This window comes from Cydia splendana, chromosome 20 (genome assembly GCF_910591565.1).
Source record: "Cydia splendana chromosome 20, ilCydSple1.2, whole genome shotgun sequence".
In the NCBI taxonomy this organism is placed as follows: domain Eukaryota; kingdom Metazoa; phylum Arthropoda; class Insecta; order Lepidoptera; family Tortricidae; genus Cydia; species Cydia splendana.
This window is the reverse complement of record NC_085979.1, coordinates 14,823,797-14,843,639: the sequence shown is the minus strand read 5'-3', so window position 1 is coordinate 14,843,639 and position 19,843 is coordinate 14,823,797. Positions and strand designations below refer to the sequence as shown.

General features: G+C 36.1%; 2 protein-coding genes across 2 annotated transcripts in view; both read right to left on the bottom strand.

Moving 5' to 3' along the window:
- Positions 1–9,838, bottom strand: part of LOC134800548 (eyes absent homolog 2) — a 51,365-nt gene extending 41,527 nt beyond the window's left edge. Inside the window, exon 1 of the mRNA XM_063773033.1 lies at positions 9,462–9,838. The gene's annotated coding sequence lies outside the window, so the exon portion shown is untranslated. The remainder of the gene's footprint in view (positions 1–9,461) is intronic.
- A 1,128-nt stretch (positions 9,839–10,966) lies between these two features.
- On the bottom strand, positions 10,967–18,577 carry LOC134800946 (ethanolaminephosphotransferase 1-like). The gene is made up of 9 exons (XM_063773477.1): positions 18,487–18,577; positions 18,112–18,180; positions 17,806–18,007; positions 17,106–17,259; positions 16,394–16,502; positions 15,666–15,823; positions 14,046–14,226; positions 13,462–13,638; positions 10,967–11,106 (listed from the first exon to the last, which is right to left on the bottom strand). Exons 1-9 carry the CDS (start codon positions 18,556–18,558, stop codon positions 11,020–11,022), a joined length of 1,209 nt encoding a protein of 402 aa, XP_063629547.1. The 5' UTR covers positions 18,559–18,577; the 3' UTR covers positions 10,967–11,019.
- Between the last annotated feature and the right edge of the window lie 1,266 nt (positions 18,578–19,843).

Sequence of the window (19,843 nt, the reverse complement as noted above, 5' to 3'; positions counted from 1 at the left end):
TCATGATGTCATTGTCGGTGCACTGTTTTGGCAGGCTAAGGCGCCGGTGTCTATCAGGTTTTGATGATGTAGCAGTGCGTTGAAAGGTTTTTGAACGGACTATTTAATGGATAATCAGGAGTAAGTAACTAAGTAACCTATTTATACCAAGTGTACTGTTATAAAACATTGAAGTTGTATGAATGATTGTGTGAGTTTGGAATTTCAAATAATATTGATGGTCTGATACTGACCGTGAAATATGTCTTGTGTTTGTTTCAGTGAACACTAGAACACTAAACATTAAGGTTTAGTGTTTTACTTCCAAAACTTTTAAAGTTTTACGTAAACATGATAATAATTATTCCTGTGACGGGTTTGTAGATAAAGTAAATATAACATAATAGGATGTCGAGTTGAGATTACTTAATAGTGCTATGTAGCTTAACACAACGCTTGACTCAGACTTATGCACCTTATTCGTTTGTAATAGGGCGAAAAATGTAAACATATCTTTAACGTCGACTGTAAATCACGTATGTATTTTATGTGAATGATTTTAAAACGGTAACGGCGATAATTGGCAAAAATTAATAAGAGATTTCTGTATATCCCAATTAAAATCACGAAGGAAGGTTCATATAATATTTAGTTTAAATTCTCCCCGAATTAACATTTCAGACACGCATGCTAACATATTTAAATTATTCAAATATCCCCGTAACTAATAATTAGTCAGCCTCCACATATCTCACCCGCTAACTGGGCTACTAAGCATTCATAAACGAAAACACATCAAGATTACAGCTGGTATGTACACAAAAAATTGTCCAGGCTCAAGCGCGATCGAATCCGCAGATAACACACGTTGAAAGGGCCAGATCGTATCAGTCTGTGTCACATTTTTGGAGAATACGTGTATATGAGTTATGTTTAATATCAATGTAGCATTCGGATTTGGGATGGGAGACAAATTTTGTAGAATCTCAGGGGGTACTAGCAAACAAGGACAAATCACAATTTGTTCTGATTTTCGTGAATTGTTACTATACTGACGAACGAGAGGTTAATGGTTTTCATGTAAATATCTGAAGCGCCCTACTCTCTTGGACCAGCATCTTGGAATTTGTATTAACTTAAATTTTTACGTGTCATATTTTTAATGTCTACATTTTTGCATACCGATAAAAACGGACCGGCTATCAGTTAAAATCGGCGGAAGTGGCAAAATTTGAATGTTTTTAGCATTTCATTAGTCACATAAAACGCACAACGCGCGCCGTGTCAATACCGTCGCTGTTTATAAAATATAACAAACACATCCGCTATTTTCGTATAAATTATCCTATATTATTCAAGATAGCGGAGAACTGTGAACTATGGACTAATTTAGATTAATTTTGACATTAGACAACGATTTTGAAAGATTGACTACTATACGAGTATGTCATTAATTTTTGAGTGATTAATTGATTAGGTACCTGTCTAATAATAAACACAGCTTGGTCTTGGATGATTGTCCAGTTAGTAGACATTAGTACAGTCACCTGCAATAATATGTTATATAGCGAAGGTGTCTGACACTTAGAGCATTTAGTAACTGGAGACGTCATGGCTGTAATTTTCTATACGAAACAGTCTGCTGATTATTGCGGGGGAGGGGACGTCAAATGTATTGCTATTTCTACATGACTTGAACGTAACGTACAAATAGCCATGTCATGTCAGTCCATACAAAAGTTTGCACAATTGTGCAAGTTTTTCGGCAGAGGGGTAAGCTCTTAAAGGCGACTCCAGTTATTAAATGCTCTAAAGTCTTACATGATCTTATTTGTAGAGCCATAAGAGCGTGTCACATATTATTGCGGCCTTAGAAGAGTAACATATTATTGCAGGTGACTGTACTAATTAAGTAGTATACTCTGAATTTTAGTTGTTTGACAAATATACACCACCTTCGTGTTAGGGTTTTTTTTATGATATAAGAGGCAAATGTGAAGACGAATCGCCTATTGGTAAGCAATTACTGTCGCCATAAACCCCTGCATCACCAGAGGGGTTGCATGCTTTTAAGATGGGAGTATGCTCTTTTCTTGAAGGTTCTATCTGTCCGACCGTTGTACCTAATAATTAAATGAGTTTTCAGGGATTGGAAATACCTACGCTAGTTATGCGCGGTGTGGACGATTTTAGTTCTAGGCGGTTGGCCGTTTTGGGTGATTGTCCATTAGAGTACCTAATCAATTTGCGTGGCGGTAAAAACGTAACATTAGAACCAAGTTCCGGAGACTTAATTCTTTCTTTGGCATTTTAAATTCACATTTATTAAAAATAAAAAGAAAAAATAACGTCTAAAAACGTGAAAAAGTCAGGAAACTTATAGAATTTTATATTATCTCCGTCCGTATAAAATAACTGTAATAAGACTAATTAGTAAGCAGCTTCCAATCGTTATTTAAATTATTTTTATAGCAATTCTAATGAGCAAGCAATCACCAAATTCCAAGATAACCATCTCTCGACCAGTACAATAGTCAAAACGGCCCTATTAATTAAACTGACGCCCCAGAAAGTTCACTAACCACGGCCGAGACAAATAAAACACATCACAACGAATGACCATAAGGTCCAAAAACAATCGCCACATGTGGCCAGATTGACGAAAAGAAAAACAAAATTAATATCCACTCTTGTCTCGCTCTGACACATGGTAATGTTTTACGTGCGTCCTGCTTGTGCGCAACGAAATCATTCTTGGAAGGCGCACGCGTTCAATGCGGGCGTTGTGTTCGAATTCCGAATTGGAAAAAAAGGAATGAAAGCGACGGTTGTGCTAAAATGCCGGGGTTCTAGCCTCGAGCGGATTACTGACATTAACACAACATGACGGGAGGAAGAGACTGGTCATGAATGGGAGGTTTTATCAATATTATATAATATCTTTTTAATGCACTTGAATTTTAGTAACAGGTATAATTCATTATTACAAAGTAAATAAATACGCCAAAAACAATAAACCAGTGAAATTTTCATTTCATATCCATAGATAATACCTACTTAGATATTATCACTACACCTTATAAAACAAAGTCCCCGCCGCGCCGCGTCTCTCTGTGTGTTATTATGTTCGCGATAAACTCAAAAACTGCTGAACGGATTTTCATGCGGTTTTCGTTTTCACCTATCAATAGAGTGATTATTGAGGAAGCTACAATTTGTTAACCCGTGCGAAGCCGGGGCGGGTCGCTTGTATATATGTATACCCAAATTCTATGAAAAAATTGTTTACCTACCTAATTATTAGACGAGAACATCCGAACATACGAAAGATTTTTTGCTCAAGCTGAAACGGAGACCTTCGCTTTCGCTATCTGTCGATAATGATCATAGACAAACTTGTCCTTATAAAATCCATAAGCCTAGGAGCATTTATTTTTCTAAAATAAACATTCTCTTTAAGGCATCTCATTATATTTGTCCAATCTGTTGTTGATGGTTATTCTCTTGTTGATTATTAAGTACTCGTATTATTCCTTTTTGAACGTATGTTTATCCTACAATATTCCACTATAATATATGCAAATATTAATACATATTTTATATCTCACACCTTATTGTAAGTACACGTTGAATATAATTTTACTTCTCTCATCTACTCAAAGGTTAACTAGGAGATAACCCTTAAAAGGATAAGTTTACCTGTGTAGCTACTTGTACTTGCTAGTTCCATTGCATTTTCCAACTGCGTAGTATGTACAGTCAGCAGCAGATATTACTAAGCGGGCGAGGTGTTCAAAATTACCTTGATACGCTCCTATTCTTTTAACAATAAAGTCGCGTCAAGATGATTTTGAACATCTGGCCCGCTTAGCAACTTCTGCTGCTTCTAATACGAGTAAGTACGTGTTTCTTACCACTAGATACTACTAAAGTGTCATTCTATAGAACTTGCTAACTATGTAAACAAACCGCCATATTGAAACTGTCACTAAATGATGATTTCAGTATGGCGGTTTGTTTACATAGTTAGAAAGTTCCATAGAATGACACTTTATATTAGGTGCTACTACTACAATAGATATTTTTTGTGTTTCTTTTATTATAATACCTATCACTCATTATAATCACCAACATCGCTATTAATGTTAGTTTTAATTACAATATAATTACAAGAAAATGTTCGCAAATGAGTCGTGGCAAAAGCTGAAACAACGCGAGGAAGATGATTAGAAGAAAATGTTCGCAACTAACAAAAGACGCGAAACAAGACATACCATGCTTATAATAGTAAATATTCCGCAATGGAACATTATTACATTTTAGCCTACATAATCATTTAAAAAGGACAGCCAAAAAAATGTGTTTCACACTGCAGTCAAGTTCTGCTGAATTAGAAAACTGGTAGAGTCAGACCAAGAATAGTCTGCAGCGGATTTGATAGCCCACGCAGTGCAAGTGTTATTTTAAACGTCAAACTTCTATGAAATTATAACGTATAAATGACACTTGCACTGCGTCCGACTCTAGTACCTTAACAACGAGAAATAAAAGCTCTAAAAATCCTACACTTTCAATCAAACGCCTCAAAATTGAATCTTAAAAAATAAAATAAAATCCCATAAGAAAGTTTGAAACTTATAAGAAAGAGCCCATAGCTGCGCCATTTTTCCCCACATTCGCGAGGTCGGAAACTTAACCCGGGTCTTTTTGTTGGCGTCTGCCGGCACGGGCCACTGGAGGGCTGGGACAGGGACTGTTATAATCCAAAAAATTGTACTTGATGATATCCCGAATATACAATAATGCAATATTAACGGGTATAGTTCGACTTATCGCAAATTACGCCAACTCATGGTTTACTCATAGATATAATATATAAGAATAAGAAGGAAAACTAAAGTACCTACTTACTAAAAGAGTGGGTATTTAGTGATCAAACTTTAAATACTTATTCTTAAGCTTCCACTGCTTGCTTATATTGTAAACAGCCTGCTTATATTATGTATTGTATACCGGGCTACAGTCTGCAATGCAATGCTACAGCTTGTAACAGGCGCTTTCCTACTCAATCTTCTCCACTTTGCCCGGTCTTCGGCATCCTCAGGTGTGAGATCGTTTTCTTCCATGTCGGCTATCACGACAAGCGACGTCAATATGTATGAAAAATAAAGAATCTAAAGACTTCAAAATTTCAAAAGTTTTTAACTAACGTTTTATCTTTTGGGGAGTACAATCTACAGTTTTATTTATTTGCTCGTGTAGGAGACAGCCAGTATTGTAGCATGGCCGCAGGTCCTGACCACATCCCTAGTCACGGGCCAGCGCGCTAAGCGGAGCCGACGGTTCGGGGAAGCCGTGCATGCTCCGCTGCGCACAGGCTTAGCCGGAAAGGACCCGACGCAAGCGCCTGTATTTAGCAGCTAATCGGATATACGTAGCCTTAGATGCTAGAATTTTTATGAACTAAATGTGGACTGGCCAAAATTTTAAATGCAAAAATGTTTTAAGGGCCATTCAACGGTTAAACCTTTTTTTTTACTGCTAATAGATAATGGAAGAAGAAGAATAAAATTTTCTCCTGTTGTAAAAAAAAATCTAGGTCTTTTCAAATCTATATTGAATTAGCTTCTTTGAGTTTGCAACTTCGTCTGCGTGGAATGAAGATAATGGATAAAAGCTACTATGTCCTTTCCCGGGCCTCAAATTTAGTGATCTTTTTGCATTTTTTTTAGAACAATTTTTTCTGCTCTTAGTATACAAACAACCGAAGTTAATAAACCCACGATTTTTGACCACTCCGAGGGGCAACCGCTCGTTTTCGCCTTGACGGTATAGAACCAAAAATCGTACGGTTTAGATGTTAAAATAATTGACGGTGTGTTGACGAAAGCTGGCGTTGTTTTAATTTGAGCGAATCTACTTACGGCGATTTACAAAATATCGCCGCCGTTCCGTTTGTTCAAATAATCGGTATGCGAAGGAATATAGAGAAAAACGGCTTGATAAACTTTAAACATTTTATAGTTAGTCACTTTGTCTTAGTTCAATCAAAAAATAAAAAGATTGAAGCTGTTTTTCCCAATTTGCAAAATTAAGGCGATTAATTGAAGTTTAATATTTTACTTTTTTATGGCTAATGAATCTCCCCTTTGTTACCCGTGTTTTATAAAGGTAATAACTTGTTTATGGCGTATCACTAATTAATTTTCTTAAATGATTATAGTCGCTATTGTAAGGAGTGTTTATTTTTACATAAATACCTACTGGTAAAATTATTTGGAGTAAATACATTATTTTTAACCAAAAAATACAATAAACATTACGTTTTTATTTTAACAGACAGACAGGCAGACAGATTTACTTTCGCATATAGATTGGCAGCGATATTAGTAGGGATGGAGCGATAACTATCCTCAGTGTCGATATCAATATCGGTGTTTATACCTATTCCATTCCGGGCACTGTAATGACATTTCTATTGGCCACTTGACTTCCCAATCACTTTGTTTGTACCTATTTTACTACCCGATAACTTTGTTTGTGTACCAATTTTGCGCTAAAATTGCAGATGGATCGAATAAATGAGGGCAATCTAACTTCATGCTAAATTGTAACCTTTGTTTATGGGTGACTCTTAAATTGTGTCCAAAAAATTTTTTTTTTCATAAACGTTTTTATTTTCACATATTATTACATATATCAAAAGTACATACAAAAAGCAATTTTTTTATTCATATGGTCAAACTTAATACCCTTAGGAAAGGTAAATAAAATGAGTACATAAACACGGTTGTGTCAAAGTTCGGCATTTTGGTAGCCAACTCGGCTATTTTGACTTATGTAGTTATTTAACATAGCCTAAGTCACTCCTATGACTACGACAAACCTAATGACAGCTCAGACGTTGAAATCCGTCAAACTATAAAGGCTGTAGAGAGTGACAAAGAATTCAATACACATTAGACATACATACAAGCGAAAAACATTTTTTTTTGCTTTGGCAGTCGGGCAATAATAGCAAACAATCTGTAGCTAATAAAAATGCATTTCTGAAAAGTGCATGTGCCTCTAAATTAATCAAACGAATTAAGAATATCACGACCACGTGTCTATATGTCACGAACGTGGACTCAAAAGTCCGTGGTGGTGACAGATTTTTGAGGCCACGGTCGTGATAATTTGGAACATGTTCGATATTACATAAACATTTCCTTTGATTTAGCAAATGTTAAATAATTAGTTTAATCTGCAATGTATGAGGTATATCTTATGTTACAAACAATAACGTGAAACTGCAACTTACTTTTAAAACTCTAACACGGGGGGACGCGTTAAGGTTGACCGTTTTTTCAAATGAACACAAATAAATAATTTTCGACAAAACTTCTCCCTTCAGCCATTTGTAAACCTGACAACAACACAGTGTTGCTGTTCTAAAAAAACTTTAATAAGGCTGCCAGTAGTAAAGATAATTTTCTACCGAGTACCGCATGTTTATATTACCACGCGCGGTGGTGACGCGAAAACTAATCACAAAATGTATGTTGTTTCAAATTATATAAAATCGTTATAAATCCATTTAATTTTTAAACAGTGTTGTAGAACAAGGATTAGTGTTTTATATTTGATATAAATTATTGCAAAATCACTTCATATTAAAAAAAAAAACAAATATCACAAAATCTGGGGAAGTCACACTACACGGTCCGTGACATTTCGCACTTGTATTTTTTTTATATGTTTCTAGTACTCTTAGGACAATACATTTAGGTTAACCTAAAACTAGAGGTAAATTGCTAAGTATATTGATATATAGTTCACTTATTTTCACAAAAATACTTGCTATTCTTACGTGTTACACAAAAAATGCATAAGAATAAGGATTACCCTTATACAAGGTGTCCCAAGAAGTAGTGATATACTGAAGCTGGGAGGTAGAGGACCTAGAGGGCTATCTGAATCACCCCCATGTATGTTCCGCGATTTTTCGTATTTTCGGAGTTATGAGTTTTTTAATTTTTCACCATCGCCGAGTACGATGAGATTTTTATTTATGGTGACGTGAATTATTGCGGTAGATGCTTGATTTTTTTTGTGTGCTAAGCTGATAGATAGGCCAATTCAGTATGGTAACATTTACTATCGTTAGATCTTTGAAAGGAATTAAAAAAAAAATCGCGGAGCATACATGGGGCTGATTCAGATAGCCCTCTAGGTCCTCTACCTCCCAGCTTTAGTAGGTATATCACTACTTCTTGGGACACCTTGTATATTTATCATCAAAAAGCTTCTAATGAGTCCAAATGACTCTAAATTCCGTAAGTGACCTTTCACTGCGTCATCAAAACAGCTCCAAGATGTCAAATTTCAACTCAATCAGACAAAGCGGGGAGTTCAGTTTTAACATACCTAAGACAAGAATTTAAAAAAATATAACTTAAGTGAAACTAAATAAACTGAGAAAACAAATCATCATGTAAAAAATATTTTATTTTACTGCTACGCCTAATTGACCAATTTGATATGCCAATTATAAAATACTTACCTATTATAAAAGTATTGAATAGTTTAATGCATTAGGTAAAGCTTTTGTGACATAACCGAAATGTTATGTGTGTGTATGTCGAAATGTTTTCCAATTTGACAATTTTCTGATTAAGTAGTTAGTCATATCGTTTAAAGCAAACTCTGTTTACTAATTATAAATCTATTTTTGGTATACTCTTCAATGGGGATAAATATTAGTTTAATGTGATTAACTATTATTATTTTAATTTTGGGATTGAATTTAGTTAATTTTGCCATATACCTTAATAAGTAGGTATGTTAATTTGTACTTAATCGTGCTTACATTTAAGCGCGAATGTTTTTGTATAAAAATTTGTTCAATAATCCTTATTAATCGAAGATGCGATAATCACTTTAAGTAAGTACCTACATAATGATATACATGTTATGGGTATATTATTTTATCCTATCTTCTGACAAAAAAAAAAATGTCAAAACACGCGAACAAATTTTACCGAGTGAAATTTTTGGGATAAGCACATACTCGTACTTAGTTATCCCAAAAATATAGTTGTTTTGGTAGGTAGTTAGTTTTTTTTTTTAATTTGGTTGTGATACAATTTTGAAAGATTATTCATAACATGTGTATATCTAGTAATTCTAAGTGACTTTGCAATGAATCATTTCCGTACTTACTGCCACCTTTGCTTTAAATCAAAAGTACAGATTAAAAACCAGGCCAAGGTTGTCGTAATGTTTTTCTTTTTATTATATATATATATATATTTTATTGTTATTATTTTGTATTTATCTCATAATGCATACCAAATCATTATTTAATAGGTAATTCCTTTCAAAAACATTAACCAAAGCATGCGTTACTGTTATAATTTTGAATTTTCTTCATGCCATATTCGTATTTGCCACACCACTCTTAATTCCGGTTAATTTCCATTCGCAAACACCTCACTTACCTAAATTACATTAAATCTATCTTCTATCATTTCACATAAAATTTGAGCGACACTAGAAAACACTGAAAACACAAAGTTTCACCTTCCACTTCAAAAGTTGTTAAAAATTGTATTTTGTAATTTAATACTGTTGTATTTTGTACGTGCAAGTTTAATCGTTTTGTCGAAGAATCCGGTTTATTTTTGTAATGATAAAAGGGGCGAAGGAACGCGTAGGATATTAAAAAAAATAGGCTCAGCAAACAATTGCAGAGCTAACAAAGCAGCGCTTCGCAGCTATCCGAAGCTGTACTGAAATTCTAAACCCCGACTTCGGTGTCCATGTCGTGCACCCCCCATTACTGTATTTCCACTGAACATAAAAATGTCTTTACCACCATCCTGTTACACGTAAAAATCAACCATGGTAGCATACACACAGGGTTGAAAATGTAACAGCGCGTAATGCTCTATCAGTCATTCCTCAAAGCGCCCAAACCGGTACAAGGCTATGAGAACGTGTAATTTAAAGACGGAGCTGCGGAGCGGTTTGGGCAGCTATAGTGGTCTCTCTCTCGCACGTAACAAAGGCTCTGCAGCTTTTCGCGATGCAATGTTGGGTTGCTCACTTTTTGCTATTCTGTATTGGATTACGTATTATTTTGTGAATTAGATTGTGTCGTGGTGTCAAATTATCTTTTGTGCCAGGTATTTTAGGAGATATGTCGGGAAGCAGGTACATGCGTTTTATTTGGTACGGATGAATTTAGTCAGTGCTTTTGTGAAGTTCGTAGAAAACTTGGCTTCTGTTTTTATGTCTCTATTTCAAGTTTTAATACATATATAAGTAAATTATACAAAAATTAAATTTGGAAGTGCCATCACTTTATATCTGTCCTATTTTTTTGCTGCCAGTCCTTCATAAGTATATCTGAATTAAATTCAGTAAAATAATTATCATTAGATCATTACACTAGGTACTTGCAATTTCACAACATATAATACGTAAATAGGTACCTACCTACTTAGTACATAGGTATCTACATCGTTTAATTGGGGCATGGAGTGTTTTAGTTAGGTTATAAAAAATATCACTGATTTGATATTTTTATATTTTTCCAGTTTTTGTCATGTCTGGAATTAAAAAAATAAAGATCATGTTTTCCAATTCTGTTACTTGAACATTTTTGCAAGTTGTCGGTCGTACTCATATTTTGTTTTATTTATATTATACACATCACATAGATTTAATATCGATCCTACTCTTGACTATTTATGAAGCTGACGACTGCATGTAATTTCTAGGAAAATCTTTTCTAAATGTATTTATAGGCTAAACGTATTTTTATTATTTTCTATTTTAATTGAAGATACCTGACGATTAATATTGATATTATTTATTTTATTATCCAGGCACTATACGTTGGATGTAACTAATAATTCATCCATAATTATTATATTGGACAAAACTACCGTGTTTAAAAAAAAAGATGGGATGTATAAAAAAAATTTATTACAAAAAATCCACGGTTAAAAATAATTAGGCTTTACAAAATTGACTTATTGTGTTATTTGTCAGCTACTTCTTTCTCTTCTGTATCTTCATTGCCTTAATCCGTGGCACGGTGAAGCAGCTCACACCGAAATGTTGGCACATTTGACGAACCTGAAATCGACATAATATTATGAAACGGGCTTAACTACCTACTAACAACCTTATTATTAACTTACATACAAACAATAAGGTGTCGTACTAGTGCTCGACATGCTAATGCCCAATAGATGACACCTTCCTTAAAGTTTCAAGATGACATGTACTGGGACCGCGTCGAGCACCAGTACGTTTACCTTACAAGTTTAATAAAGGCGTTTAAAAATACCTACACACCATAAATTAAAACAGGAAGTTTTTTTTTATTATTATTATTTTTTTTATTATTGCAACAAACAGTCATTACATCAAAAGATACAAAGGATGGATTACAGAGAAGACAAACAGTGCCGAAGTTTACAAGTGTTATTGTAGAAACATTATAGGAGTTAATACTGAGTGGTAGAGAGAGATCCATCGTACAAATAGATTCTAATATAAAAATTTGTTTGGTTTTGAACAGGTTTTGATACGACCTATACGATCGTCTTTGTATGTAGTACTTACTCGTGCCCATCTCACGCACGACTTTCACTTCATTTCGCACCGTTAGTAATCTTCTAGGTCGCGTCAAAACCAGTTCAAAACCATAACAAAATTTTAAATCCTTATCGTGCTCCAGTTTTATGTAAAAATGGCTAGTTACACTCGTAACCTATTCGCCATACTGACTATCAAAATGGGCGAAGATAAACGTTCTAAGTCCAATACGACTTTGACTTGAAAAATCCTCCTGACTAGGTGATATTTATTGAAATAAATATCCACTGAAAAAACTTTCTTCCTCAATAGAGCACAACTTAATACACTGAAGTCAGAAATATCGATGTCAAACCTTGAATAAGTCTCTTATCTCTATCATACCATTAGGTAACTAACAATTCTAACAGCGTAACACATTCGGTGCGGCAGCGCAAAACCCAAACTTACCGCCAGTGCGTTACGAGTCATATACTTCCCGTATTGTTAAAGCCAAATTTGCGGCACGACCTATATTTTCCTGTACCATGTCCTGACTTTAAAGGTCCCTACAGACCTGGAATGTTATCGATTTGAACTAAAAGTCATTCTAATCAATAGACTATATCCTTGTGTATATACAGCTGCCGTCGCCCGCGGATCTGTATAAAATTACAAAAGATATAGGCATTTTTCAAGACCCTTCATTTTACGGGAATATACTTCCCTTGCCGCACAGGCCGTATATAACACTAGTGATGGGATACTAATGAATAGATAACGACTTTTATAATCGACAAAATATTTATTATCGTCATCGTGTCTGTACGTGTTCAAAACAAATATTATTCATCGTCATATAATTATAAACAGGGAAGGGAAGGGAAGGGAACTTTTAGAGTAGGTAATATTAATTTCTAACAAGTAGAAACGTCTACGAACGATGCTATTAAGCTTAGAATAAATTTAAAAGTGGAAAAGTTACTGTCTATATAGTAAATTACTGAGTTTAGAGTAGGTAATTTTCAATATAGATGTCATAGTCTTGAATTGTCGCATTTAATAAAATGTCGTATCGACGCGGAAACGTGGACAATGCGCAGCACTATGGACAATCTGAGCGCTGCGTACCCGCCTTTCGGTGCGGTACGGGGTGATGGAGTACGGACAAATAGTACCCGTGCCGCGCTAAAGAAAAAAAATACCTTTCAGTGCGTTACGCAAAAATACTTCCTGTACATTTTTTCTTTTGAAATAGAATATACTTGAAGTAAGGATATCGGGAGTATAGTCATCTTTTTCTTACTCATACGAGAACATAGAAAAACCACCGCCGCACCGGGGGTAAGACAAGCGCAGATAGCTGCCGCACCGGCGGAAAGTCAAATACGGCCAAATGCTTCCCGTAACGCAACGAATGTGTTAACAAAAATAAATATGTCTCTACATATATGTAGAACAATTAGGCTATAACAGATAGGTAGAAGTATTAGAAAATTATTAAGGGCGCCATTTCCTACGTAACTGTCACATTTTTGACGTAAAATGCTTAAACATGGCTACAATTTAGTATGGATTTTTTTAGTTCCATTTTAGTTAATTTCTTTTATTTTATGTCGCACTATATATGTAGAACAATTAGGCAATAACGCGAACTGTACATTTTTATATCTAGTTGGAAAAGTATTAGACACCGCTTCCTACTACTTATGCTGACTGTACAACAAGATGCAACTGCCAACAGGGGCCTTACCATGATGTCCATATTGCAATTCTACGAGCATTTAGGACCTAAACTGAATTGCTAAAGGACGGAGCTATATAAGTCGCATAACTCCGTCCCTTAGCAATTCAGTTTAGGTCCTAAACAGAATCGCAATACGGACATCATGGTAAGGCCCCAGTACTCACCACGCAAACCCCGTAATGCACATGTGCCAGAATGCTGAAAGGCAGGAGGGCGTAAAGAACAGCCGCCTCCAAAGCTGGCACCCACAAGGATAAGGATACACCGACGAACAGGGGCCAGAGCACCCAGGTGATCAGGTCGCAGCGCTGTTCGCTCATTTCCGCGACTATTAGGCGACTCTGCAAGAAATAGGATTTTCTTTATCCTGTTTCCATAGTGATACAAAGATTCAGTTCTTTGTCTTAATTTTTGAGCACATTGGTGTAAAATTGGCTGAACACGGTATTGGCGTATTCATTTGAGAACTCTTTTTTGGCACCGTCAAAAACTAGGTCCGGATGCAAACACCACCATACTTTTCGAGAGTATAATACGTAACTTTTGTCTTTAATTTCACAGGTCCATGCACAGACTTGAACGAATTATCGAACTATGTCCGTCAGTCAGCTTAACAGGCTTCAATATTTTCAATGTATTTATGTGGACGTCTTTTGGTTTTCTGTGTAATATCCTAAATGTTAGCATTTTGTGTTAGTATTGCTGTTGATGCCCCAGATAGGCAGGATCAGGAGGCAAAAATACTTACAGCAATGTTACTAAACAGGGTGCCATAGAGCAGCAGGAATGCCCTAGGGTCGTACTCCACGACATCCAGCGGCGACTTGAGAGCCCATACTGTCATGGCTGTCGTCAGCGCGACTATCGACCACGCGGGTCGCAGCATTCCGAGGAAGGAGTGCGTCTTAAGCGTATGGTTCTTGTATGACCTGTAATGGTTGAGTTATTATTTCCTAGTCATTTTTCTGGTCGATATCAGTAACGTGCTTGATGCAGATAATAAAATTTAATCAATGTCAAAAGTTACTTCTCTGCATAGGTAATTAATAATGGAGTTTAATTTTTGTCTTCACATTTTATGCAGTGTTCCTAAAAACACTGAAATCTGACTAAATTGGTATTTAGACAGATTACAGTGTTTTCAGTCGAATCAAAATTCATATCATGAATAAAACCCAAACACATATTATATTGCGATTCTCACTCTATTCAAATTCTTATTACATTGTAAATATTGCAATCGTAAAACCGTACCGAAGAGCTTTATTTTATGTGCGACTTAAAGTAGACTTGCAAACCACCAGTTTACATAGAAATATCATTTGAGTGTAGCGAAATTTCACTTTATTTAATTTAATGACATGGCATTTGCGAAATTGGCATTCAAATAAATAGAATTCTGCCCTCCCACGACTATCGTAGGTTTTGAATACTAACGTGGGTGTTTGTGATACTAGACCTGGAATATCTTAAAGTTAAATCGTAGGATCAATAATATGTATATTCTAAATTATCTTAATATATCTACGGCACACTTATAGGCATAATTAGCATGTGATATGATCAAATTATAGCTTTGTTTAAAGTCGCGCCCCGAAAATTTTAAGAATCATATTTTGGTCCATGCTAAGCATAAATCACAAAGAATACATTATAGGTAAGTCATAATGAACATGCTTCAACACCATAGGCTTGTAACTTTTAGAATGAGGATATACAGGTAAGAAGGTTTAATGCACATCAAAGCTAATCAAGTCAAGCTGCGGCCGGAAAACTTTCGGCCCGCTGCGCTAAAAAATAGGAGCCCCTTTATTCATAAAACTTTACGGGCCTAATTTACTTAAATTATGTTTTCTCCCTTTCTTACTAATACATAAGTCAGACAATGACAGATAAGGACAAACGATTATTAGCTAATTGAGGTTTGTAACGCGTTTATGAATAAGGGAGTATACACACCTCGGTAAGTAAATAAGAAAGCCACGGTCGACAAAAGTGTGATCGGAGACATTTCTTACTTAGAGCGGTTTCCCACTACGTCCGATCCGAATCCGATCCGAACCCGTGAAAATATGGTCCGTAGTAGCCGTAGAACTATTTCTATGGTAAGTTACGCACCGCACACGTTGAATGACGGAAAGAAATCGATGACGGAGATCGGATCTAGTGCGTAACTTACCATAGAAATAGTTCTACGGCTACTACGGAACATATTTTCACGGGTTCGGATCGGATTCGAATCGGACGTAGTGCGAAACCGCTCTTACATTACATAATTTATATTTATGTAATTTTTGATCATAGTTTCAATGATGAGTAGGTAATTTTCACTTGAGTAGCTAAATTAGAAGGAATAAAATATACTTACAGATACACGTTATAGACAGCGATCGGTAGCGTGGTGAAGAGTCCTGTGGCGTGTATGGCCACCTCCAGCCCTTGCACGAAGGTAACGTCGCCGAAGATGTGGAACTTGTACACCTCAGCGCCACGGGCGCCGGCCAGGAGGAAGAAGATAGAACACACCTGCACGTAAGCAGCCTGTTATTAAGGTAGTTAGCATGTAGTTAGCTGTAGGTATAGCTAGTTATTCGAGGTAAACTTTGTTGTTCTCTTAGAAACTTAGCCCATCAAAATCAGTCCAATATTTATTTATACAATGCGGAATCGAAACTATCCGAATAAACCCCAATAAAACACAAGTTTTCGCGTTTAACGCTAAAAATCTAAAGCTGTGGCCTTACAGTTCCAAATCATACCCAGTTCATGTCTACATTTACATGTGTCAACATTTACATCTCAAGCTCAGTGTGCTCAAGCCACGATATTAAGACTACATTATGAAGTACCTACTTGGCTACATTCTTGTCACTGTGCGAGATATTATTAATAAAATAAATGTGGCATAGCCTTACATACATATACATACACATAATTAAGATTATTTTTTTGAGAAAGAGTTTAAATTTACAGTCATTCATTAATTTTGAGTATTGCCGGCAATCATACCGTTTAATACGACTTGCGTACTCGCGCGCGACTCCATACTTGAAGTCACGACACATCAGCAACACAAGCAACAATATGTGGACTCACCCACATGCTAAGGTCGTAGCCCCAGGGCAGGTACAGGGTGCCGGTGTTGTACTTCTCCCAGTGGCTCACGTAGAAGTTGAGCACCACGCTCGCCACCGCCAGATAACCTCTGCCAATACACATTGTAAATTGTTACCCAAAGATGAAATGCACCCTTTTTTGACGAGATTTTAATATTTTAATACTCAATCGTTTGAGTGAGAAATTCTGGCTCAGAATGGATGATTTCATCTTGTGAGAAGTTTCGAAAATAGTAACAAAATTTCGTCGATTACGTTTTAGGAATTTTCCAAAGATAATTCTACCAGTACCTACGCGAGTCACAGTACCTAGGTAAAGTTCATCCACCCGAAAAAGATGTTCTTGATTCATTCTAAATTGAACTTTAACGTCGGTCGATAATTGACTTACGAGTATGTACCAATAATAAATAAACTAAATAAACCCAATGGCCATTGTAGTACCGCAGTAGGTACATGATGTTAAGTTAACATGGTCATTATAATAATATTACTTAATTACAAAATGACACTTGTTGTATCGTCGACATTCGCTAGGTACGATGACCACAATTTGAATGATCACGCAGCACATCAGTCACTCCAGAAAATAAGACTCAAAAAAGTGCTCGCAACAGCAAAACCGCTAAAGGAAAATTTACACGCTAGCTGTTCCTATCTGGTTTACGATAAAAATTGTTATGCCATATTACCTAAACGTGGGGATGGACCAGTCACCTCGGCCCATGACGGAGATCAGGCTGAAGGGGATGAAGAACACGATGTAGGAGTCCAAGCCATGGTCAAACATCTCTCCCAGCGGTCCCGACACGCCGATACGCCGTGCCTGTTTCCCGTCGATTCCATCTATCATAAAATAACAGACAATAGATCAAATGAAGTACTTCTAACTCAAGGTGGATGTCCTGTCTATCATTTTGTTGAGAAGCAAAATAATTGACCTTGAATGTGGTCACACCCGTTATGCATTTCTTTCTACGAGCGATTTAAGAGAAAACAACAATCCAGCTACTTTTAAGAGAATCATCCTGAAGGATGAGGCGGAAGGTGGTTTCTATGTAGGTATATACACGCTTGTTCAATGCAAATAAACGATCATTTATTCATTCATTCATTATATTCAAATCTTATCATAACATGTCCCGTAAACTATTGCTAAGGTGCACAAACTTACAAAAACACTGTCTGTGACACTGTATAATAGGTTATCTACTTCTATAACCTACCCTGTTTAATGTAAATGATCCGAGTTGACTACGGAACCCTAAAAATCACACCTATAGCATAGATTATATGGACTTTCGTCAAGAAACTAAAATCTTTGTCTGAACTAGGTCATTCCATGAATTAGTGCCATAAAATAAGAGGTATTTATCAAGGGTTAGTGCTCACCTAAATTGTAGGCCAAAAACAACAGCACGCCACAAGCCGTGAACACCCATAAAGGGATTCCTTTTGCGACCTTTTCATATCCTTGTGGCGCTCCTGACGCAGTGAAATCATAGTCGTAGATAAATAATAAAACTACGCTCGCTACCATGCATAGGAATCCAGCAAACGTTAGGAGATTCGGCGCTATCCATCTTGGTATAAACTGGAATCAAACAAAATTAAACCTTGAGGTTGGAGATATTAAGTAGATTTTTGTTTAAAATCGTAATTGTTTTTATTAAATGCTGATAATAGCTTATCTAGTACCTTGACGACGGTGTTCCAAAATGGGTGCATCACATATTGGCTGAGTGGGCTTGTGTCTATCGCACTGTACTGAAAACAAGTTGTCAATATTATATTTAAGTACCTATGCAATTATTACAAAAATGTGAAATTACAACCGACTGCTATCGCTAATACAGCGCGGGAACGCTGCCTGCATGATGGGCACCTTAAAAGGTAAGGAGCCTAGGCTTAAAAGGTAGGTTTTAAGGATTTTTTAGTTAGGTTTAGTTGGGTTTAGTTTTAGTTGTTTTATTTTATAAGTAGCCAATAATTTATCTTATTATATTTTTGTATACCAGTAATTTACAAGAAATAATAATGTTAAAAATCTTACGTTACATATTAAACTGTTACCTTATAATTATCGAATCCTTTTAAATGCGTCTTAGTCAAATACTTATAGTCAAAAATGCTTGCACTCCCCATGGTTTATGCTAATCTGATACTTCTGATAGATACTTCTATGTAACAAATTCACAATTTCACTTTTAATTTCACTTCACAGACTTTTAATCTTATTTACACATTTTAATTTATTAAATACGTCTACCAGCCAACAACTCATTCATAATACTAAAGGCGATGACCTAGTGAATCTTGATAAGACTGAGCGATATTCATGAGTGAATTTTTTATATCTTATCATAAGACCGGCATAACTCGACTTGGCGCTATTAGATAACCTGTCGTAATCCTGATTAATATACGATTATTGACCGTAGCGTTAGCAAGGCATTTTGCTTTCGTAAGTCCGGATCTTCTCCTCTACAGATCGCAATTCTTAACCGATTCTCGTGAAATTTTGTGACCAGATTATATTATAATTTTTTTTGTCGATCCAGTTTTTGGAATTTATTCAAAATGCGGAAATTAGCATAAATGACTTAAGCGCCAATGGCGTCTATGGCGTTTAAGACTATTGTAAGTTCACTGTGATAACCACTCAACGAACTAAGTCTTCTTCACTTTTACATTTTAAGCTTAACGCGAGAGGTCTACCTACTACTCACAGAGCCAAGCTCCTAGTAGCAGATTCAAGCACTACCTCCATGGGACTGGCCAAAATGAATCGTTTCCACATAATTAAGCTAATATTGAACTTGTAATTTGCATGAGTAAGCGCAATGATTACGTAAACGGGCGGTCAAGATAGGACAAATGCAATTAGCAACCCTTCATATAGGTAGTCATTGCTTTTGTAAAATCGAGCATCTTAAATTAAATGTGCGTAGAAAGAAAACAAGTAACTACTCGTACTAAAGCATAATAAAAACAAAATAATTCTTGCTAACCTCTGCGGCCCGGGTACCCGCGTTAATTGGATGCATTGTGCAACAACTAAGTGCACTAATTGCGTCCCGCGGGTGCAACTGCATGATATATGGGCTATAAAAATAGACAGCTGTTAATTTGGCAAATTGTCGGGCGAGAATAATCTAACGTGTTTATCCTTTGTGGGATAATGTAAATGAGTGGTGTTGTAAAGCTGTGGACATATGTACACTCGCATACGTGTCCCGAAATGCACGAAGAGAAATGGACTTAAGATCGTCACGCTATGGAGTAGGCCATAAGGAACGACAAGACAGGGCAAACCAAACGCTCGTTGGGTAGACGACTTACAACGAAAAGTAAATAACTGGCAGGAAGTAGCTCAAGACAAAGCGAAATGGCATGAGTTGGAGAAGGCCTTTACCCAAGAAGGGTCCTA